General features: G+C 37.7%; 1 protein-coding gene across 1 annotated transcript in view; it reads right to left on the minus strand.

The window, feature by feature from the left end:
- Cask (calcium/calmodulin dependent serine protein kinase) overlaps positions 1–25,303 on the minus strand; it is a 390,111-nt gene extending 364,808 nt beyond the window's left edge. Inside the window, 1 exon segment of the mRNA XM_032890511.1 lies at positions 25,054–25,303. Coding sequence (XP_032746402.1) covers positions 25,054–25,112 — 59 coding nt within the window. The 5' untranslated portion in view covers positions 25,113–25,303.
- Positions 25,304–25,309: the final 6 nt, after the last annotated feature.

Genomic DNA, 25,309 nt, shown 5'->3' on the forward strand with positions numbered 1-25,309 from the left:
TTAAAAAAAAAAAAAAAAAAAAAAAAGAGAGGATACCCAACATCTAAATCAATGGTGATGGCCCCACTGCAATATCAGCTGACCTACTGATATATATGTCAAAGAACCAATGATTGACAGGTTCGTTCCATCTCCACTGCTAACTGGCTACCTGGAATGGCCATCCTACAGTTTTCTCCATCTTTTCCCCATCTAGATCCTGTTTTAGCCCTTTCAGTCTCTTTGAAGAAAGCACTTACTATGGGGGTAAAGGATTCCTGCCACATCATTTGAGGGGGTATAAAAAGCTGCTTTATTAGGGATTATATCTTTACCCTCTCAAAACTAAATAAAATTTCAGATTAACCAACAACAACAAGTAGAAAAAAAAAAAAAAAGAAAGGCGGCATGATGCTCAGGAAGCAGCAAAACAACCAAAAAAATCAAGAAAAAGACTGATAGGTTATAAAAATGGAAGTGTTGTGTTTAATCAACCTCCACTAACAAATTACACAGTATGAAATTTAATTAATGCCCACAGCAATGCTGACTACCTAATGCTGATTGGTTTTGAAAACGAACATCTTTCAGGCCCTGAATTAAAATGTCATTTATGTTCACACATGTGTTTCCCTATATAGGTCATATGTGTTTCTAATTCTTAATTATGAGTTGCATATATATTACATCAAATATGATTTAAAAAATGAAAGGATATAGCTGAAAAAAACAGGTAAAAGATGATCTATATATTAAATGTGGTGACAAACCTGTAAAACATTTGGGGGGCTGTAAGAACATTTTACTCTACTTTAAAAAGATATATAAACTCAGAACTAGGGACATTAGTGATATAATTTAAAAAGAAAAGACAAATGGGACGTGTTCTCATTTGTAATAAAGAAACCAAAAGCATAGAACTCAGGCTGGTGAAAGTAGCAACAGGTAAGGGAGATGGGATGAAGGATCGTGGGCTGAGCATGGTAGTGCATACCAGCCCCTAGCACTAGGAAGGCAGAGGAAGGAAGATAGATCCTGTAGTTTGAGGCTAGCCTGATCCACATAGTGAGTTTTCAGGCCAGCCAGAGCTACATAGTGAAACCCTTGTATCAAACCCCCACCACTCCCAAAAAAAATCCCTGAATGTTCTCAACACAAAGCAATTACTTATGTTTGAAATGATGGTTATACCGACCTCTCTAATTTATTTCATATAGTAAATACAATTGAAATAGCACACATGCTACCTAATAAATATGTACAAGTAAATGAAATTAGTATCCATTAAAATTTTGTAATACATATTTTAAAAAGATATGTTCATATAAGCTAGAAGTTGGGAGGGCTACAGCCATGTTAAAATTGGGAAATAACCTTTCTCTCTTTAATAGAGCCAACTATGAGATCCAATCACATCACGTGAGAAACTTCTTCTGGATGTCTAGTTTTTCAATATCCAAAATTCATTAGGAAAAATTAACTAACTTTGAAAATGCATAAAAGGTAATAGTAGATTTATCTTTGATATATAAAATTAGAGAGAAAGAAAAGAATGCGTGTGGATTTGGAGAGGTGGGGAAAGTGGAAGGATCTGGAAAAAGCGAGGCAGTATATATTGTATAGAAGAAAATCTATTTTTAACCACAACAAAAGAAAGAAAGAAAGAAAAAAAGAAGGGAAGGAAGGAAGGAAGGAAGGAAGGAAGGAAGGAAGGAAGGAAGGAAGGAAGAAAAGAAAGAGAGAAAAGAAAGAAAAATACAGGGCACAAAAGGAACAAAAGGGTAAAATAAATGGGCAATTTATAAAGGAATATTTTTAAAATTAAATATAAAAATTAATACTTTTTATTGGCTATCAAAAAGACAAAATACAGTGATACGTGATACCTTTTGCCTATCAGGTCCAATAACATGTAAGAAATAAGCCAGACATAGTGCCGCGTGACTCTGGTCCTAGCATTTGAGGAGGCAGAGGCAGGCAGATTAGCTGAATCTGAGATTAGCCTTGTCTATACAGTGAATTCTAGGCCAGCAAGGACTGCATAGTGATATCCTGTCACAAAACAAAACAAAACAAAACAAAACATTCTAAAGCAATAAGCACAATAGTATTGCCAGTACACAATACAACAGATATTAGTTTACCACTAAAATCAAACATTTATTGTAAGTTTTCTTGAAATCACTCTGGTGATCCTTCTAAACTGAGTTTTAGAAATGTGTTGAAACTAGTGAGATGGGTCAGTGGGCAGAGGCATTTTGCTCTGCAAACCCAGCAACCATAGTTCAATGCCCAGAATCCATGTGAAGGTGAAGGAAAGTCAACTCCATCAAGTTGTTCTCTAACACTGAAGCCAATAATAATCATTTGACATTTATTGATTACATTTCTGAACTTGTTTCTTGGTTAACACCGCACACACACACACACACACACACACACACACACACACACACACACACACACACACACAATCTGGATACAAAGCCGGTAAAGGAAGACATACTTTCTGAAGTACTAATTGTAACATTAAAAGTGAAGCAAAACTATTATTAGAACACTGAGGGTGTGATAAATAAAGTAAACAAAACAGTTGCAGGCTTTGCTGAGGTTCAAGCCTATTGGGAAAATCAGTCAAATTATATAAGTAATTATCTAAAGTACAATAATAGGGGAAACACCAAGTAAATTATAAGGCTTTCAAATAAAAAGATGACACAGTCACCAGAAATGACTTATAATGAATTATCAAGGACAGGAGGAAATACTTGTACTGAATGAAAAGCTAACAAAGCTGTGTACAGACACAGCATAAACCTATGGGGTAAGGCATAAAATAGCAGAACGAGGCCTCTGCCTACAGATGATGGGTAATATCAGAAGGTCTGTGGCATTTGACATGGAGCTGCTTCTGTCCCTTACCAGGACTCTGTGATCTCCTAGCTTTGTAGAAACGGCCATTGAAGGGAGTTGACCTGATTTTTGAACCCCATTGTTGGGGCACTGCTGAAAAGAATAGCAATCATCAGTGCACAATCAAAACCCACAGCTGCCTAAACTCACAGTATTTCTTTGAGGCAAATAAGACAATAGCCAAGCATGTAAATAGGAGATCTTTGAAATGACACAAAGAGGACTTAAACCGCTAATGTATTTTGGAGGTTCAGGACAACTGTGTACAGAGCTGTGTGCATTCCTGAGAGGGACTGGGCAGGGACCCAATTACCTAAAACTGCTGGCTGGTTGTGAGGCTCTGTACAAACTCCAAGTATTTCAACTAGTTGACAAAGTCATAGGTTTTCATACATGTTTCATTTGGCTGGCTCTCCACCATCTCTCATCAGTTTGCCTTCCTCATCATGCCTTTTCCCCAGTATTGCTCCCTTTCATATTTAATTGTGGCCCCAGTGGTCACTGCTAGAGCCTTTTTTCCCCAGTCGTATGTGCTCATACCTAGTTTCCTGGCCTTTGCCCATTCTCCCTCCCACCTGGATAAGCACACTTTATGGATTGGGGATGGAATCTGCATATAGGAAAGAATATGCGTATCTGTCTTTCTGAGCCTCAGCTACCTCACTTAGGATTTTCCAGTTACACCCACTTTCTTGCAAAATCCTAAGTGTATTTTTACAGTGGAATAAAACCCCATTAGATGCATGCGTATGTGCGCACACACATTAATCATTCCATCTTCTGTTGATGGATATCCAGGCTGATTTAATTTCCTTGCTATTGTAAAAGCAGTGACAAGCATGGCTACGCAAGTATCTCTAGAGTAGAATGCAGCATTTTGAGGGGAGATTTCGAGGAGTGGTCCAGCTGGGTTATCGATCTGTATAGTGGTGCATTAGCCTAGACTTCTCCCACAGTGTATAAGGGTTCTCCTTTCCTATATCTGAACCTGCACTTGTCATCATTTATTTTCTGGACTGCTATTCCCAGTACAAGACCAGATGAAACTCTCAAGATGTATGATACTTCTTTTCCTCTATCCATCTACCACAAAATTTGGCACCTAAAGTAAATGAAATATAGAAATTTAGATGAATTGGACCACAGGTGAAATGAAATAATCAGTTAATACAACATTTACAACTACAGAATCACTAATTTTAGAAGTCAAGTGGACTTAAGAATTATCAGTGATATCAACCTCACCATTTCCCGATGAGGACACTCACCCTAAAATCAAAGAGGTGTGCTTACTGTCATGTCAAGCTATATGATAATAGGCATGCTCAAAAGTCCCTTTAATAAAAGCATTTTCTAACAAATTATGAAAGTTATGAAAACCAAATAGAGTAAACATGACAAGTGTGATAATCAAAGCCCTTGAAGAGAGGGTTCTGGTGCATATGTGATACAAGTTATCCACAAACATTGCCAAAATTACAACTTTGCACAAACAAATACTTCTATAAGGATGTCTACCCAGCCATTACTATTCAACTTTGGACTGACATATACTCTGTTACTGAGCTTTGTAACCAGGAGTAATTCTTTTCAAAAATGTATAACTTTCCTTTTTGTTTTTTTTTTTAAAGTTCATTTGTTTTACCCTCCTTATACCTATGGTCCATCATAATACAATAGCAATCTTGTCATTTCCCATAAAATCTTTGTTTAGCAGAAAGCCAGTTTTCTGTCCTTTCATTTGAGGTTGAGGGAAATGATGTACCTTTTTAAAGATGTTATTAAATTTTGGATTACTGGAAGGAAGCCCTGGGTCTATAGACTGAACCCCCATGAACTAGATTGTTGGGGGAGGGCAGCAAGGGGGGGATGGGAGGGCACCCATAAAAGAAGGGGAGGGAGAGGGATGAGGGGGATGTATGCCCGGAAACCGGGAAAGGGAATAACACTCGAAATGTAAATAAGAAATACTCAAGTTAATTAAAAAAAAAAAAAAGGAAAAAAATTTACGGATTGCTTGTATTTGGTTGAAGGATCTGCAGCTTATATCCATCATTGGATATTGACTTTATGCTTTTCTTTTTCTTGTAGTATCTTAGTCTGCATAGGCATTAGAGCATCTTGTCTCATAAAGTCAGTGTGCACTGACTCCTCCTCTTCAAATTTTTAAGAGTTGCAAAGGACTGACACTAACTCTTCTTTAAAGGAGAATTTATCGATGAAGCCACCAACTTTGACTCCTTTCTTTTCTTGGTGGAAAGGTTTTTTCTTTAATTTCACTTGTCCATTGTTAGTCTGTTCATATTTCCTGTTCTTTATGATCTAATCTTAAGAAGAAACATTTTTCTAAGACTTTATTCATTTCTTCAGGTGATCCAATTTGTTTCCATGTAATTGATCACAACAGTCTCTTATAAGCCTATCTCTCTATTATCTGGTGTAAAAACCCCTTTTCATTTATTTATTTTTCGTAGTCTGGCTAAAGGTTTGTAGATTCCATCTTTAAAAAGAACTAACTTAGTTTTGCTAGCTTTGTTGTCCTTTTATATTTTCTATTTCAGTAATTCTTCCTATTTTCTATTTCTTTCATTTTGCTGATTTGGGGCTTAGATTTGTTTGAGTTTTTTATTTTGTTTTGTTTTTTTGCTTTTCTACTTCAGGTACAAAGTTAAATATTTATTTGCGATCTTTGCTTTTTCTTCATACTGACTTGTGAGAGTGTGCACACTTGCATGTATGTACATGTGTAGGCCAAAGGTGGACATCAGGTGTCTTCTTCAGGTATCTTCAACTTACCTTCTGAGACAGAGTCTCTCACTTTACCTGGAACTTACCTATTTGGCTAGAGTGGCTAGGCAGTGAGTTCCAAGGTTCTGTCAGACTCTACCTGCCCAGGGATTACTGGAATATACTGGCACACTCAGATTTTTTACTTGGAATCTGGGATCTGAATTCTGGTCCTTACATTTGCATGGCAAGCAACTTACCAATTTGAGTCAGAGTCATTTCCCCAGCCTCTAATGTGGATGTTGAGCATCATAAACACCAGTCATAGAATAGGGTTTTGCTGTATTTCTCAAGTTTTAGTATATTTTATTTCCATTTGTCTCAAATTAGAGATAAAATATTTTCTCTTTTAGTTTCTTCTTTGACCTATCAGTTGTTTAGGAATGAGTCATTTAATTTGCACGTGTTTGTGAATTTTCCAGCTACTCTTATTGTTGATTTGTAGTTTTAGAACACTGTGCTTGGAAAAGATACTGGGTATAATTTCAATTGTCTTAAAATTGTTAACACATTGTTATGACTTAACATGTGATTTATTCTAGTAAATTTTACATATGCACTTGAAATGAAATGTAGTAGGCTATTGTTGGATGGGCTATTCTGTAGATGATTATTAGGACCTTTGAGTCTACAGTGTTCTTTCCTTACTGATTTCTCTTCTGGATAATCTACCTGTTCTTGAAAGAATGGTACTAAAACCCACCAATATTGTACTGCCATCTACTCCCTTCATCATTCTAATATTTGCCATATATATTTAGGTATTCTGATGTTGGGTGAATATATACTTACAGTTGTCGATGCCATCATGATTTAATGTATTATTCTATAATCATTTATAAAATATCAATCAAATTAAAGAGTATTATAAAGACATTTGCATATATAATTTAGTATAGTTTCTTATTGCTAACATAACAAATTACCACAAACCCAGTGGGTTTAAAACATAAGTTTCTTCACTTATACTTCTAGATGTCACAAGTCTAAAATCAAGGTGTTGGCTGAGGCTACCTGCATGCCTTGGCTTATGATTCTCTACATCATTGAAATGTATCATTACAAACTGATTGGTTTCACTGTCGCGTTTGTTTAAACTGACTTTGATCGTGTATTTAACTTGGCTCTGATCATGTTTCATCTCTCTCGTAAGGACCCATATGATTTAACTGGGCAGTCCACGATACCCATTTGATGTCAAGAACCACTAATTCATTCATATTTGCAAGGATCCTTTTACCATCCAACAACAGTGTAATACATTTCAAGTACACATGGAACATTTACCAGGGTAAGTCACATGTTAGGTCACAAAAACGTATTACAAAGAAAAAAAAATGTAAAGTTCAGTACTGTCATGCAGGTGGAGATTGGAGAGGCTTATGTGTGGGAAAAGGTAATGTATAAATTAAAGGTAAGGTTTTTATACTAGAAGACAGCATCTTTATTGGTCACTAGTTAAGACAGCTAGTCACTAACTAACATAAGCACTATGGATGTGTCACAATGTCACAAAAAATAATCTTGTCCATTATACCCTCGGTTTTGTGACATTTTAGGATGTCACACAAATAACCAAATGAAATAAGGGCCCTCAGAGTTGCCTGGCATAGTATATAATTATTTCCTTAATAGGTGAATACCTTTTAATTTGGAAACTATTAGAAAATAACTACAGAACTGGAAACAGTAAAGAGGGTAACCATGGGTACAGACAGCTTCACAAAAGGTGAGCTACTTGCACTGTGCTTTCAGACAAGTGCCATGACTATGTGTGTGCATATGCTCATATATAGTAACATCTATTATGACACTATAAGTAGTTCTAGTGAGAACAGAAGATGAATGGTAAGAAAATCAGAAAACTTTATATAGAAAAAAAAAAACATAATGCCTTAGACCAGAAACTAAAAACCTATATAAAAATTGGCTTGGCCCCTTCTACCTATGTAAATCTCGTAATAGCCAGTAAAACCCTAATTTCATAATTTATAAGACACAACCTCTAATATCACTTACCACATTCATTTGAGAATGATTTGAAAAATAGGCTGGGGGTGTCTCTTAATGTAACAGTTAGATAGTAGTAAAATGCCATAAATCAACATTACTCCAACTCTTCTAGACTCTTTTGTTTTTAGGCTGGGCTCGCGCGCTCTCTCTCTCTCTCTCTCTCTCTCTCTCTCTCTCTCTCTCTCTCTCTCTCTCTCACTCACTCTCTCTCTCTTCCTTACTTTCTTTTCTTTTTTGGTCCCTATTATGAGTCTCAAATCCTCTAAATCAATTGCTATTAACAAAATTGTGGGTGATGACCAAAAACATTCCAAATCTGGCTGTAACATATAGCCACTAACAGCGCGTAGCTATTGGCATGTGAAAGTGTGGCTGGCATGATAAAAAGCTAAAATTTTAAAATAACATTTTATTGTTAGCTATCCATAAACAATAAATTTGCTCTGAACTATACAATGTAATTGGGCTTTAGTATATTCAAACTTGTGCCTTGATGAGTAAGCAGTATCCTGGAGAGCAAAGAAGACATCCCATGATCACTGACAGTCACTCTTCAGCCTATCTTTCCTTCGCAACTCCTGGGAACCACTAATTTACTTCTTCTATCAAAAGATGTATTTATTCTGGAAATTTATATCAACACGATTATACACCAAGTATAATTTTCTTTCATTTAGCACAAGTTTTAGAGGGAAAACTTTTAGAGTTGAAAACTGTGTAAATACTTCACTCCTTTTATGGCCAAATAATAATAATTCACTGTGCAATTACTAAATTTTCTTAACTGTTTATCTACCAATATACACTGGAGTTGTTCCTACATCTTGTCCATTAAGAATAATGTATGTATGAGTATTTTATATATATATGAGTTTTGTGTAAATACAAATTTTCTGTTCTCTTAGCTATATACCTAATAAGGGAATTGCTGGGTCACACAAAACTTACTTTTTGAAGAACTGACAGCATATTTTGTACAGTGGCTGTACCATTTTATATTCTCACCAATCTATAATCTTGCTATCATTAGTCTTTTGCAAATCAATTACGCTTGTTCTTAGACAATTTCATATATGTGTGTAAGGCATTCTAGTTACTTTCTCTTTCCACTCTCTTTTATCTTCCTCCCATTCATATGAACCTCTCTTCCTTCCTCCTAGTCTTTTTCCCAGATTCCTGACTTTTCGTTTTATGATCCATTTAGTTTAACCAGAGCCTCCTGTGCAAAGCAGATATCCATCTTCTTAATTCTAGCCATCCTAAGTGTAAAGTGGTGGGCACTATGGTTTCTTTTTTGCATTTTCAATGATTTTAGTGTTTGTACACTTTTTCCTGAGTCTACTGGTGGTAAGTTCTATTTAATGAATTATATTTAATATTGACTAACCTAAAACAGCTGTATCCTAGTAGCTACTGTATTACCTACCTTTGCACAAGGTCAAGTTGGGCTAAGTAGTTAACTGAAAGCAAGTCTAGCCACATGGGTTACACTAGATCAGCGTTCATTGTCCTGTGAGTTTTGAACCCTTTGGAGGGTGAACAAACCCTTTCACGGGTGTTGCCCAAGATCACCAGAAAACACTGATATCTACATCATGATCAATAATGGTAGCAGAATTACAGCTATGAGGTAGCAATGAAAATAATGCTATGGATGTGGGTCACCACAGCATGAAGAACTATAGTAAAGGGTCACAGCTTTAGGAAGGTTGAGAACCACTACACTAGTGGAAACTCTGAAAAAACTGTGGTACCTAGTATAAAGCCTGACAGTTTGAAAGTTTTCAGAAACTAGGGAAACTAACCAGTAATTTGTACTAGATAGGATTCTACCATTATATTCAATATCCACAATACAATTCTATGTTTACTAATGACCTTCAAAGAGGCATTGGGAGACTTCAACGGTTTGAAAGCAGGAAAATATTAGTACAAAAAGAACATAAAACTTGTTACCTGGAGACCTAGGTACAAAGTCTATTTCCTAATGAGCCTTATCTGATACTGCACCATAAACACTCTTAAATTGCACTCTCTACTTACTAAGAAATTTTGAATCTGAGCATCATAGCCTTGAAAATGGTTCAAAAGCCACATTCAGTAGAATTTATCCAGCAGTTGCCTCTCTGAAAGGAATGCTCACCTCCCAAGGATAACTGGCTGCCAAGGAAGTGAGGAAAATTACTGAAGTTTACCTCTGAATCTGTAGGCTGTCTCAGCCGCCCCTGCACAAGAAAGAACAACACAACACAATCCAGCATTCCTCTTACTTAAAGTGCAATGTGATTTACCAAACTTTTATCATCACCCACTGTCTCTGTTTCAGGTTGATAAAACAGAAAGGATGAGGTGGTTCAAATGATTTCTGTGGGTGGCTATTGTAATGGCTGGGAAAATAACACTGCCTTCTTTTAAAGAGTTCATGTTTTAGTCATAGCCATAAATAATTTAATTAAAGAATACTTCACTTCCAACACTATTTTGCAGAAAACAGTAAACCTCAAATTATCTGACAGAAAGGCTGCCTTGGACAATAGACCTGAATGACCAGTTTCTGTGTGTTGGCCTTTGTAGGTGTCTCCTCTTAGTATCTCACCACTGGGATGAGGAAGTAGGGCAAAAGGTATGAATTAAGTTGATGGGAAAGGCCTAAAAATAATGAAAGGGCTGATTCAGTCATGTCCACTCTGAACTCATTAACTATGTTCCTTGTCTGGGATAAATCATGAACCAAACAAACTCGCACGTAAAACAGCTCAATAACACTTAGCCAAGTCCTCTTTTCTTACTTAAGAACACTCATAGAAGGAAAATAAATACAAGCACGGAATCACACCTGCAACTAAGCTTCGGCTTTTGCTATTAGAGCAGGAGACTATAGCATAGCCTTTCTTTCAAAAGAAAATCCATTGGTTTTCCTTCAGTGATATAGGGAAACAGAAGTATCCCAGTCCATCAATAAGAAGAGTAGTAAAAGCCCTCCTTATATTTCATGTAATGCTGACCACTTAACAACTTAGAGCAAGAACAAAAGAAAAATCACTTCAGAATGGCATCCCAACTATGGACATGAACCACCATTCTTGGTTGGATATGCAAATGTTGACAACAACTCTCCCAGGAAATGCTTGAAGATTACCCAAGAGATTTGGTATCTGTGTGGAAATCATTCTGGTAAGTGCAAGCAACAACAGCACTGCAGGACAAAGGAGACAATGCACTTCTGGCACAATTAGCTCACAGATTCTTCAACATAGCAGTCACAAAGTGGGATTTGCCCTGAGGAAACAAAATGGCTGGAGGAATAGAGAGAAATGAAGGTTGCCATGGATGATTAAGTTAGATTACACTAGAATACAGAAATGCCAAGGCACACCACATGGAATCAGTGAGAAACGGTCACCGCATTACTACCAAGCCTGGTACTATTATCAAGCAGAAAAAAGAAAGGGCACCATCATATGTAATTTGTATTTAAAAGTCTAGTCATTGAGTTCATCAGTTGATATTCAAGAGGAATGGGCTTGTAGAAATATGAGGGTCATGTGTAGAAATATGAGGGTCATGTGTAAAGGAAGATGTATTTACCTAATGATTTTAACCACTCACACTTTAGAATTATGGGGAAGAAACCATTCCTAAAACATTACCTCAAACAGGGATTAATGAGCTTTTTGTTTACAGGGCCAAATAACAAATCATCAAGGCTCTGTGGACAATGATGCTGCAGAACTACCCAACTCTGCTGATAGCCTAAAAAGCAGCCATAGACAATAAACAGGTACTGAGCCATTTCATTCTACAGGTCATCATCTACTGATCTAGTGTTGTAAGTGGATAGTTCTCAAAAATGTGGTGTACAACAGCATTCTCTTGGAAATCTTGTTAACACAGTGATAGTGGAGCTCTATATCCCCAGCTTCTGATCCGGAGGGTTGAGATGAGGCCTGAGATCTGCATTTCTACCACATTCCTACTAGCAGCTAGTAGTCAGAAGGTGTTCTACACTTCCAGAATACCTGAATTCTTCCTTACCAGTTAACCATTTGTTGAAGAGTCTAACTTTATATCTGGTTGGATACAATGTTTCCTACTTAAAGTTCCAAATTTAAAGGCTCAGTGGAAATTTTACAATTTAAGAAAAAAAAATGTTGGGCTGGAGATATGGCTCAGTGGTTAAGGGTACTGACTGCTCTTCCAGAGGTCCTGAGTTCAAATCCCAGCAACCACATGTTGACTCACAATCATCTGTAATGAGATCTGAAGCCCTCTTCTGGTGTGTCTGAAGACAGTGGTAGTGCACTCATATATAATAAATAAATCTTTAAAAAAGAAAAAAAATGTTAATTTCCATTGTCTTTGCTTTAAGTGTGAATTTATTATTGCTCCATCAGTAAATATAATTTACCTTTGTACAATCAACTTTTTGACCTAACATATTCTGAGTCAGACTTAAGAGACACAGCATATTATGTAAGGCTCAGAAAAATAACACAAAATCAGTTTAAAGACAAAGGCAGAGCCCAGCAAGCTGTGTGTAAAGGTACTCACTGCACAATTGTTATAGCTTGGGTTGGAGTCCTAAGAGTAATATGGTGGAAAGAGAGAATCAAACATATACATACACGCGCGGAGCGCAGACTCAAGACTGTGTACATATGTACACTTCCCAAATCAAGGAAAATTCAACAGAGCCTATTTCTACATAGATGTACTTCACTTCACTTCAACCAAATGGATGCATACAGAGAGCAATTTAAGACATTTTGAAAATTATGTCACTCAGGAGAATCTCACAAAATTAGCAGTTACCAGTCATTACTATCCCCTTTTAAAATGTTTGGTTTTGATCTTTATTTTATGAGCATGTGTCTGTGTGTACATGCACACCATGTGCACTTGGTTACTCACAGAAACCAAAAGATAGCACTGGATCCCCTGGAACTGGAATTCCAGGCAGCTGTGAGATGCCCAACATGGGTGCTAGCAACAGAGCGTGGGTCCTGTAAGATCAGCCAAGTCCTCTTAACATCTAAGCCATCATCCAGCTATCCGTTCTTTTATGAGATGAAGAAATAAGAGTAAAATAATCCAAATACTGATGTCACATGACAATTATTTAATAATTTTCTAAGAGGCATGGGGGCATGTGGGTTTTTTTCCTCCATCTTTATTGACTTAGGTATTTCTTATTTACATTTCAATTGTTATTCCCTTTCCCGGTTTCCAGGCCAACATCCCCCTAACCCCTCCCCATCCTCCCCCACTACCACCCTCCTCCCAACTATCACGTTCACTGGGGGTTCAGCCTTGGCAGGACCAAGGGCTTCCCCTTCCACTGGTGCTCTTACTAGGCTATTCATTGCTACCTATGAGGTTGGAGCCCAGGGTCAGTCCATGTATAGTCTTTGGGTAGTGGCTTAGTCCCTGGAAGCTCTGGTTGGTTGGCATTGTTGTTCATATGGGCCTCAAGCCCCTTCAAGCTCTTCCAGTCCTTTCTCTGATTCCTTCAACAGGGGTCCCGTTCTCAGTTCAGTGGTTTAATGATGGCATTCGCCTATGTATTTGCTGTGTTCTGGCTGTGTCTCTCAGGAGAGATCTACATCTGGGAAGCTGAGGGAGTTGAATCTCCGTATGAGGTCTGCCTGGTCTACATTGTGAATGCCAGGCCAGCCAGGGAGACCTTACCAAGCAAATAAATATTTTTAAAAATAAAGTTTCTTTTGAATACTTATTTCTCTTGGTCATTTATTTTTTGGAATGGTGCATTTTACGAGAGGTTCTTACTCTGTAATTCAGTCTAACCTTGAATTTACAGTAATCTTCCTGTCTTTACCTCCCAACTGCTGGAATTGCAGGAATGAGCTGTGGTGCCTGGATTGCCAATTCCTAAATTGCTCTTTTTTGTGCAAATCCAACTTACAGCTCTTTATGTTTGTGTCTAGGAAAGGATCTGGAAATGAGAGGAATTGTGTTAATAAGGCCATCAAGTCCATATTCATATTTGTAAGCCTAATATTGAAGCTACCAGGGTGAGCCTAACCAAGAAGCCTGAGGCTCCAGATATCAATTTAAAGCCCACTAAACCTTTAGGATAGATAAGTAGGTCATAGACTCTAAAGTATGATCCAGCAGTGTAAAGGGAACACTCCAGCATAGGAGAAACAGTAGTACTGAGAATCTAAACGTTAGTGCAAGCTTGGATGCTCCTCTTCCAATTTCCAGGTTTCTCTGCAATGACGATAACAAAGCATGCTCGTGTGAACAGACGTTTCCACAGATTGGTTTAATAGCCACAAAAAATCTTTTTAAAAACTTTTCAGATTATAATTACACCTTGCCTTTCCTCTCCTCCCTCCAAATCTCCCTTACAGCCCTCCTGACTCTCCTTCAGTTTCATGGCCTCTTTTTTCACTAATTGTTCTTGTATGTATATGTGTAGAAATACAATATAACCTATATGTAAGTTTTCAGGACTGACTGTTCAGCACTGAACAACCAATTGTGTGCTTTCCTCTGGGGAAGATCACCTCTCCCACTCCCAACTTTCCTCAGCTGCTTCCAGTTCTTTGTGTGGGGTTGAGGCCTCATGGGCTTCTCTCCTCCAATTTGGCATGCTCGTTGATGGCATCCTTGTTCAGATCATGTCTGGCCAGTCATATTGGTGAGACTTTATGAGTGTATCTTCTGATGTTAGTAAGAGACATAACCTCATTGGTCTTTAGCTCTTACAATCATCAAACTCCCAGGTTCTTACAATCTTTTCACCCCCTCTTCCTCAATGTTCCTTGAGCCTCAGGTGCCAAGAGTGCTTTGTAGATATAACCATTGGAAGAAATCTTTTTAAAAGAAAAGAAATAGCATAGGTTACAACATGTATGGCTAGTAAAGGGTTTTCCCCCCACATCTTAGCATGACTTAAAATATGTTGATTATACTATGAGATAATTATATTCTCAATTTGATCTGTTATCCAAATAGTCTAGTAATAATTTTTTCAAATTCATATGAAATATAATTAAGAATGGTCTCAGTGAAAAGAACTTCCTGTTTTACAAGCATCTAATTACTTTATGAATAACTTAATTTAAAAGAAAACATTATTAAAAAGATAATCATGCTAGAGTTATGACTGAGTGGTTAAGGGCAGAGGACCCTGCTCCAGTCCCTAGCACTTCCCTGGCTACTCATAAAACTAAATAACTCTTTTAAAAGATAGTATCAAGGTAGGCATGGTAGCCCATGCCTTTAACCCAAGTGTAGATTGTTGTCTACAAGCAGGTGAAGACAGGCACAAGATAAGGCAAGGTCTGTGATTGGGCAGTGAAAAAGGCAGACACAGAGTTTTGAAGGGAGGAGAGAGAGAGAAAGAGAACCAAGATGGAGGAGAAGGACGACCCAGATCTATGTGGCCTTAAAGAGCCACAGGTAGTTATGAATATTTCATAAGAGATGGATTATTAACAGGACAATTTGTCTTATCTAGGTGGAGAGTTTATATCACTATCAATTGGTTGTGAGTTTATTGTGCAGATGTTTTGTGGAGTTTGAATTTACTGATATAAATTTGATTGATAAATTTTAACAGGTTACTGGGAGTTGTGACTATATGGGCTCAAAGAGTAGCCAGCAGCAGTGTGGGATGGAGATTGGGAGCTTAGTGGGTGAGACACTTTGCTGATTGAGATGAAAATACCCCACAGATGCCATGTGGCCCAACAGAGCCCATAACAGCGTGGGTTGGTAGTCTTTTTTTATTATTTACCGCTACACCAACAATCAAGAGGCAGAGACATGTGGATGTCTGTGAGTGAAGCCAGCCTGGTCTACAGAGTTGAGATCATGTCTCAAAAAACCTGATAATCTCAAATTTAATAGTATATTGTACTGCTAGACTAAATGCCTAATTAAGATAATAATATTAAGCCTAAGTAGAAGATGGGAAATTATTCATATACAAATAATTTCAGACAATTGTCCTTTTAAACTAATAGATAAGGGAAACAGGTGGAGTCAGTGAAACTGCTAACCTAAATGATGTAATATAAATAACACTGTCCAAGGAACATAAGAAAAGACACCCTTTACTATCCTCTGAAGCCAATCTATTTCCATACAGGTGGTCTAAGTAGACCACGCTCTTCCATCAGGATGATCATTCTTTTTTTGTGTGTGTGTGTATAAAATGAAGTTTATTTGGGGGCATGGGAAAGCAGGTGAGAGGGGAGTATGGGAAAGAAATGAGACAGAGAGAGGAGAGTGAAAGAAGGGAAGAGGCTGGCCAGGAACTAATGGAGAGATGGGGTGCACGGGGCAGAGAGAGTCAGGATGATCACACAGAGTGTGGATTTAGACACTTTAGAGTCAGTGCCCAATCTTTCAGACTACTCATTTGCCCCCAGTTAAGATATGGAAACTGCTATCATAACAAAATTTGGGAAACTACTACAGCATAAATTTAACAAATCATGTATATATTTAATGCTTAAAATACATATTCCAGGATCTTCCTTTTCTTTTAAACAAATTAGCACAATTTGTATTATATGTATATATGTACACACAGCAGAAAACAACTTGCAGGAACTGATTCTGTCCTTCCACCATGTGAGTCCCAGCAGGAATGAAACTCAAGTAGTCAGGCTTGGTGGCAATACCATTACCCTCTGAGCCACTTCAGCAGCCCTAGAATTTCCTTTTCTTCCTCATGAAATCTCACATTATAAACAATTAATTCTTTCAAATGTCCAAATGCAAAGGTGTGATATAAGACTCTTTTAACAAAAATTTTGGAGCTTTTAACCACACTGTAATACTACAACCTGGGGAAGCCTTGCAGATAAATTATGAAAACACAAAGAATATCTTTTGTAGCATATAGCATTTTTTTTCTAAAACACACTAGGTACTCTTGAATATAGTTTTATATTCCTAAGAGTTATTAGAGTTCCTCTATCTAAATTTATCTACTCTTTTTTAGAAATGAGGAAGCAAGCCTAAGATTTTAAGAATTACCCAAGGACTAACAAAACTTTCAAGTTTCATGTCTGCTACAAAGATTTCCTCAAAAAGATTTTCCTGCTACGTTGTCACACTATCTCTGGATTTCTCACAATTCAACAACTACTGATTTTTCTTTATGCTGGTTAAAGAACTAGGCACAGACAGCATCATGAACAAGTCAGCTGTGACTCTTGCCTTATTGCCTTATCAGGATTCAAGAATCGGTGTGATATGGTCTAGATCTAAACATCTGTCCCTTATTGACAGAAAGCTCCTTGAAGCTGGAGAATTCAAGTGTTTGCTGGATGATGGTGGTGGTGGTGTTGATGATGATGCAACTAAAGTAAAAACTGCACACATTTCCATAGATTATATTATTTAATCCTCGAAATCCTCCTCAGAAGACTATACTACCATTTTCATTTTACAGGCAAAGGAACTAATGATCAGAGATGTTAACTTATTTGCCCATAACTTTACAGCTACAAATGAATGAATGAATAAATGATAATTTACCTACACCGTAGGAATGTTCATTTCAAAATATGATTTATGTAAGAGAGCATGTGTTTAGCATTGAGAAAGAACACATATAAAACTGTTGAAACTTGCATACAAAATGTCAAAAGAAATTTGAGTATGGCAGAGGCATTCTACAAATAAAAAACATTCAACCTTCACTTTACAATCACTAATCTATGCAAATAAATAGCTTGTGAAGCAGCTATCATTCCTTCTATAAAGACAAAAATAAACCCAAAGGTTCATTGATCAGATCTTTGGGGCTGCCTTGCAAGCTACAAAACAACAGAATCAGATATTTGGGGAAAACAAAAAGATAATCAGAAAGGCTGAAAAATGTATGTTTCCTTAAAGACCAATATGGATGCATGAACTACAGCAATATATTGGCTATTTGCATCCCATAGCAGCGGTAGAGACCTCTGGAACTGAATAAACCATCCCTTCATTTAATAAGTTGTAAAATCTATCTATGGTTCAAGGATGTCCTAGTTTGTTTGCTGCAATCAAACACTGACCAAAAACCAAGTTGGGGGAGGAAAGCGTTTATTTGGTTTACATGACCCAGTACTGGTCTGTCATCGAGGGAAGCCAGGGAGGAGGAACGCCAGCAGGAGCAGAGGCAGGAACCAGAAAGAAAAGCTGTTTAAGGTGAGCGAGAGGATGAGAAAGGAAAGGCTGGGCGCATCCTAGCACCATCCAAGGACAAAGAATCCTTGACACCAGAAAGAATTAACATCTCTACAATGGAACAATTTAAGGAAACAATATTAATGTGATAAATACCAAGAACTTAAAGAAAAATATAAAAAAGAGAAAAACTGTACTGAATCTTCACTTTGTCATTCAATGAAAGGCTTCCATCTAATTCGTAGTCATATACAAGCTACTGAATGGCATCATTTTTGGAAAATCAAACTATTTTACTTAAAAGTTGGTAATCAAAATCTATAAAACACAAATGCAGTGAAAAAGAAATGTATTATAAATGGCAACTAAAAGATAAGCTCCTCCTTGTGAAAGCAGAACATCCCATCAGCCTGGCGGCTGTGACAGGTCCTTGCTCCGCTCCACAGTGCAACAGCACCAAAGTAGGGTAGCGTGCGTGTTCACTAAAGTGAACAGCGCTGGCAGCCGAGACAGATTCAGAAGCTGCAGTTTAGGACATGGTTCTCAAAGTCAAAAGCAATTCAGTGTGTATCACAGGATATAAGAAATCATCCACCCTACCCTCCAACAAATGCCTAGCTCTGAAAACCGCACTACTTCTGGCTTAGAAACTTAGAGTAATTAATCTGGGGGGAACACTTGCGGAGTAAAAGGGATAGAGAATGGTTCAAAACCAATTATATTTTGAAAGATGGTCAAGAATCCTTAGTTCCACTGTTAAAGAAAAGATTTATCAATTACTTTGGTTACAAATGCTAATATTTCATCACAGATCAATGGTTCTCAACCTTCCTAATGTGACCCTTTAATGCAGTTCCTCATGATGTGGTGACCCCCAACCATAAAATTATTTTCATTGCTACTTCATAACTGTAATTTTGATACCCTTACGAGTCATAATGTAAATATCTGATATGTAGTATATGTGATATATGATTCATGTGACCCCAAAGCAGTTGCAGCCCACAGGTTGAGAAGCAATGTCATAAAGCAAGAGAAAAAAGAAGTAATGAAAGAAAGAATAGAATAGACTACCAAAGAGGTGAGAAATGTAACTGGAAAGTAATCATCTTTTACAGTAATAAATTTTAAAGATGAAAATTAGTCTTATTTTAAAGAAATCCAATACGGCATTTTTTTTTCATAATTGAATCACCAGTAGAATGTGGCCAAAAGGAACAATCCTTAGAAGCAGATACAATTCCATGTGATCTTAGCCAGATCACTCCTCACCACCTCTTAAGCTCCTTATTCTCTGTGAAAAGGGTTAGAATTAAATGAGATGATACATGCGAAGTGCCTAATATTAGAAATGTGAGTCAATGTCCTTGCAAGGTAGTCATTAGGTTATAAAACATTCTTTTATTTTTAAAGCTTACTATGTCAAAGTTCCTTTACACATAGTTAAAGTCTGAAAACATTTACAAAAAGGCAACCATTTGAACACAATCTCATAGAAATGTGGTGTACTTATTTCTAGATCATAGATATAAATGGAGATCATAAAGGAAATATCATCATAAAGGAAATATCTAAGAACACAATTTAAAGGAAATACATTCCATTGGGTGAAGCTTGTATATACAAGAGAAAAACTGAGGAAAGTGAACTGTGCATTTCAAATTATACACAACAAAGAAGTTGCAAGTGACAACCCCTAAAGTAACCTGTAAAATCTATAAAAGAGATATGTACGGCTGGAGAGATGGCTAGTGGTTAAGAATGACTGCTTCTTCCAGAGGTCCTGAGTTCAAATCCAGCAACTACATGGTGGCTCACAACCATCTGTAATGAGATTGGATGACCTCTTCTGGTGTGTCTGAAGACAGCTACAGTGTACTTATATACATTAAATAAATAAATCTTTAAAAAAAAAAAGAGATATGTACAAAGACAAAGTAACTAAAGAGCTCACTTTCCCCCTAAGAGTCAACTGCTCAGAAACTTCCCTTGTCTCAAAATTCTGTAGGTTGTCCTCTATAAAAGGACAGCTAAATTCCAAGAGGTGGAATTATCTAGATTCTTAGAAACATATAGCTGGCAACTGTGTACTGATCTTACTACATGGCTATTGCTGTGATCATGTTCTCTCCTATAACGCCCCTTGCTTTGGGAAAAATTTGAAATCATTCAGACTTACACATAACCTATTGAAAACTATTGTATATACAGTGTATACTTAAGTTTTCATGACAACTCTTCTGCATCCTGTCACATACCCCCTTGGATACTAGAACTTTAATTCGCTGATATAATCAATACATGGGAAAGCCAGAGTGATTGGTGCAAAACAGAAAAGCTGGATTTTCCCTCTAAGCTTAATTATGTATTTTATATATTATTAATCCAGTATTTATATAAGACTGCTTTTAACTCAATTCTCTGGTAGATTACATTATTATAGTCGCAATTAGAGAACTTAAAGTACATAAGTAACTTAACCATTCTCTTTTAATAAAGTGCAGCAAACAATCCATACTAAAACTAATGAATTTATTAAATTGTCATGTAGGAGAAAGCTATCATCAATAGTTATTGAAGCCATCCTGTTCTGTGTTGCTCAAAATCAGACAAATCATCATGTTAGCATTAAACAAGTGTCATAAATCAATGAAAATCTTCAAAGGCCCAGGAATCCAAAGCCAAACACAGGCTGAAATTAAATTCTTACACAACAGGCTCAGACACATAAATGCATAGAAGATAAAAATCCATGTTTTCCTCTGGTAGCTTAAATGTACTACAGAACATATTTACTCTACTTTGTAAAAATTTTAATCCCCTGAAAAGCTAGTCCCAGAATGCCGTTTATAGCAGCTAAGTTTTAAAACAGTGACTCTTCATACAAGATTCATTTAGTTTTACAAAATACCTGTGTCATGTCTCAGAATTCTGCCTTACACTCTTCTGTCACAGGGTCCTGGCATTGATCTTTTATAAAAGATCCCCTGACAGTTCTAATATGTAGCCAGGTAAAGCACAAATACTTTAAACTATCCAGCCTTTTTTGGGACAATAAATTACCTCCAAAGTTGATAACACACTTTTGCCTTTTTAATAGATTTTATTAAAACCACCAATTTATCCAACAGCCATTAAGGGACTATTTCCTTTGCAGGTTGTATTTAGCAATGGAGAAACATATTTGTTATATATTTCCCTGCCTTCACGAAGCTACCTAGTAGCTAGGTAGAGAGACCATAAACAAGTAACTGTAATTAAATATGTTAAGTGTTCTCACGGTATAAGCAAATACAGTACACCTGGCAAACTTGCATGTTGTCCATGAGCAAGGATCATGCTTCATCATTCCAATGTATGTCTTAGCAGAACAGGGCAGTCAGAAGTTCCAGGTAATCAACACCTAAAACCCAGGGCAATATTCATGAATGCACATGCAAAAATCCGTACATTGTGTGATCCTCTTCCAAACATACTGCTTATACCTGAAAGATCGTGCGTGGGTTTTATGTTTTAATTTAAATGAACTCTTTTAAAACTTATTTCATATACTATTACTAGCTTTACATTCACCTACAAAACTATAAATCTGCAGAAGGAACAGTAAGTAGTTATGACAAAATTAGTTATTAACTTGTATTTGCATAATACCCTTTCTTTCCAGCAACTGCTACATTTGTTAAGATAAGAAGTTTGGGGACTAGATGGGTGTGGTGGTGCTCTATAATGAATCTCAGCATGTGGGAGGCAGAAGCAGAGGCAGGTGTAAATCTCTGAGTTTGAGGCCAGTCTGATCATATAGTGAAACTGTGTCAAAAACAAAAACAAACAGAAAAAAGAAGTTTGGGACTATATTTGTATTTGCTTCGATATCTTGAAAGATACAATATGAAAATGTTATGGAAACAAAAGTCATTTAAACGTTTCTACAACTTTCAAAAAATAAAAAAAAAAAAACACAGAGGGTGTCTTACTTTTTCAAAAAGAAACGGCACCTTGCCAATCTTTATAATTAAGATACATGATTCTTTCAAAGATAGCTTTAATAAGAGTAAAGTTTGTAACAACTACAAAGAAAATGTGCTGCAAATAGCAATCTCTCATGTTCTTAGCCAAGAAAAAGACACCAAAGGGGGTCTAAATTACATTGGAAATTTAAGCCAGGTGCGACTGCATACACCTTTAATCCCGGCATTTCAAAAGCAGGGACAGGCAGATCTCTGAGTTCAAGAGCAGCCTGATTTACAGAACAAGCTCCACTCCAGCCAGCTAGGGCTGCATTCCTGAGACCCTCCCTCCCTCCCCCACTCCCTCCCTCCCTCCCCCACTCCCTCCCTCCCTCCCTCCCAGTTGAAATTTCCTTACACCACCAAGTAAAGCCTAGCTCACAGAAGATGAGTGAGTAGGTGGGTGGGTCGAGGAGTGAGTGGGTGGCCAATATGTCTTAAAAACTGAAACCTATTTTAAAGCTTAGTGAAAATTTAAAACTCTTAAGACATTGTGGTGTAAGCACAATTTGTGATACTAATCTGATACAAAAGAAAATCAAAATACCGTGGAGTCTGGATAGAAATCAACAAAAAGATTTTCAGAATGAGCAATGATCTGCAAAGCCTATCTGTTTAAGCTCATAATTGAACAAATTCTAAGTTTAAATGTATGCTGTCAAGGTCTCTGAAGAAAAAAGAAACCTCAAACGAATTTCAATTTCAGGATCGATATATACTGACACGATTTACCGGAGAAACCTTCAACCTTTGCCCGGGGTGAAGAACACCATCATTACATTCTTTAAGACTGAGTCTATCTTGGATTCATTATTTCAAGGAATGGCATTTTATAAATGACACCAAGTCAGATTTTGTAGGATAGGAATGAAATCTCACAGTTCACAGTAGTGCAGGCAGCCACTGACTAGGTAGCCTATCAAAATTAGCTTGCTCTTCCTCCTTCTGCAGCTGCAGAACAGAATGGATAAACTTAATTCTTCCAGGGGTGTCTTCTGAAAATATTTTCTCAATTTTAAGTCAGCACAATACAGACTACTAACATGAAGCTGACCAGTTTTGAAATCTACACTGTCATCCTTTCAGACCTGAAGGAATCAGAACCAATCACCAAAATTGATTCAATGACTGCTATTTCCATCACCATAATTTAATATGCAAACATCTTAATCCCAGTTTCCAATGACTGACTTCAGGCTCACAACAGCTATAACTAAGATACAACAAGTATCACTCACTCTCACAGTCATTTTGGTGGTTTTTGAGAAACATCTAATTTGCCTTCTTTGTGTCCCCATAACAATGAAAAAATGAAGGAGATTTTTGAAAAATTTCTCTCCAAAAATGTAGCAGTCCACTGTGGCTATTAACCACTTGAAATGTGGCTAATCAAACTGAGGCAATATATTTTGCATTCTGCTTAATTGATTAAAATTTAGAAATAGTAAATTCAGTTACTGGAAAACTTTTATGTATGTTTCGAACAACTTGAATATGTGAACCTACTTTTTTGCATATGCAAATTTTATGAGACCTAAATACAGATCAAGTACTTCTGGTAAAAATTTAGCTTGGCGTCAAAATTGAGATGTTCTGTTAGTATAAAACACACACTGCATTTCAATGGCTTAGTAGGAAAAGATGTACAGTATGGCAAAAATGTTCAAGCTGAGATCATTAAATATATATATATACACATACATATATGTATATATATATATATCACATAAATATTTTACTAAAATTCCACCTTTTTGTTCGACATCTTTCTAAAGTGGCTACTAGAAAATGATAAATTACACGTGGCTCTCATTAAATAGCTTTGAACAGTGCTGCTCTGGGCACATCCACAAAGACTGGAGGAGACACATTTGGACATCCTCCTCCTAACAGATAGGCTGGTCACTGAACAATGGGGCAAGGAGCATTTGAGTCTAAGAAAAGAGTGTAGCAAGCTCTACCCACAATTTCTCCATGTGTAATGCCTCAATATGGAGGAAAAAAATGAGTTACCCGTACTCAAAAAATTGAAACTGAGTATACTGCAGACAACTTAAAGAGGTAAATGCAACCGCTCTGTCTTGCTTTCATTTCCCAACTGTGGACCTTAAAATAGACAATAAAGCACCGCTTCCAAAACGAAGTAAAATATTCTAATACTAGCTATCTAATGAGCCCTAGTAAATAAGCAAAAATCGCTCTTAAATCTTATCTCAACTTCCAAAGCCAGAGAATACACGCTGAGCTAGGAAATCAACTTCAGATTGCCAGCATTTCCCTCACAAGCAAATTAGCAGGATTGTGCACTTGGAATATTGTTTGACAAGAATGAAAAGGAAACAATTCAAAACAGATTTCAGGACTGGACAATTAGATGAGGAACTGCAGATTTAATTCTCAATCAGCACTGTGATTAATCTGATTCCCTGCTTTTCCCTAGAGTAATTATACAACACAGACGAAAGGATGAGCATTTGGACTGTCAGTTCTATATTCTAGACCAGCCCGGTGACTCAAAGCAGACGGCTGTACCACGCTAACCACCATCCCAACAACAGTGGAAGGGAGCCTCGAGCACTGATTGTACAGTCATTGCATAACGAGACATTAAAAATTTGGGTGCCCCTAACTCTTTCTATGTTCGTCTATGGCAGATGAAGAATTTGCTGAAACTGGACGCATCCGTCTTCAATGACCCTCTTAAATACGGGCATGGGGTGAACACAAAGGCATCTGTCTAATATCCTGGCACAATAGACACACACCCCACAATTAAAAACCCCGGACGCGCTCTCTCGCCCTCTCCACACAAGCACACGAAATGCAGACTGCTCTTTTCGGAAAAGGTCTATGGTACAGGAAAGGTAACAATAACCCCAACTGTTCCCAGGAAGCAACTATAAAATCGGTCCTGCCACGTCCCTGTCTAACCGTCAGATAAAATGCAGGCAGCCCGCCCCACGCCTTATGGGGTGGCCGACCGGGGCTCGGTGGCCTCCACGGATCGCTGAGAAGCCCCCAGACTCCCTCCTGGCAGGAGATCCAGGTACACGTCTATAAATACTCCAGGGTGAAGAGGACAAGGGAGACAGAGGGGAGGGAGAGAGGGCAGGGGGCAGGCCCGGAGCGGGTGCGGGAGGCCCCGGGCATCGCTGAAAAGCATTTTTCCACACTCCCGCTCCCTCGCGTGGAGACTCACTTGCCGATCACCTCGCACAGCTCGTACACATCCTCGAACAGCACGTCGTCGTCGGCCATGGTCCGGAGGGGACAGCGGCCGCAGCGTGGAGGGTTCTGAAAACTGGGTTGGGGGCGCCCAAGAGCTCAGTGCCCGGCTCCGGGCTCGTGTCCTCCCCTCAGGACCCGCAAGCCCTCGGTGCTGAGGAAGCTCGACCGGGGCCGCGAGGCCCGGAGACTGCAGCGCCTTTCCTCTGCCGGCTGCCGCCCCGGCGCGG

This window comes from Rattus rattus, chromosome X (assembly GCF_011064425.1).
Source record: "Rattus rattus isolate New Zealand chromosome X, Rrattus_CSIRO_v1, whole genome shotgun sequence".
NCBI classification, from domain to species: Eukaryota; Metazoa; Chordata; class Mammalia; order Rodentia; family Muridae; genus Rattus; species Rattus rattus.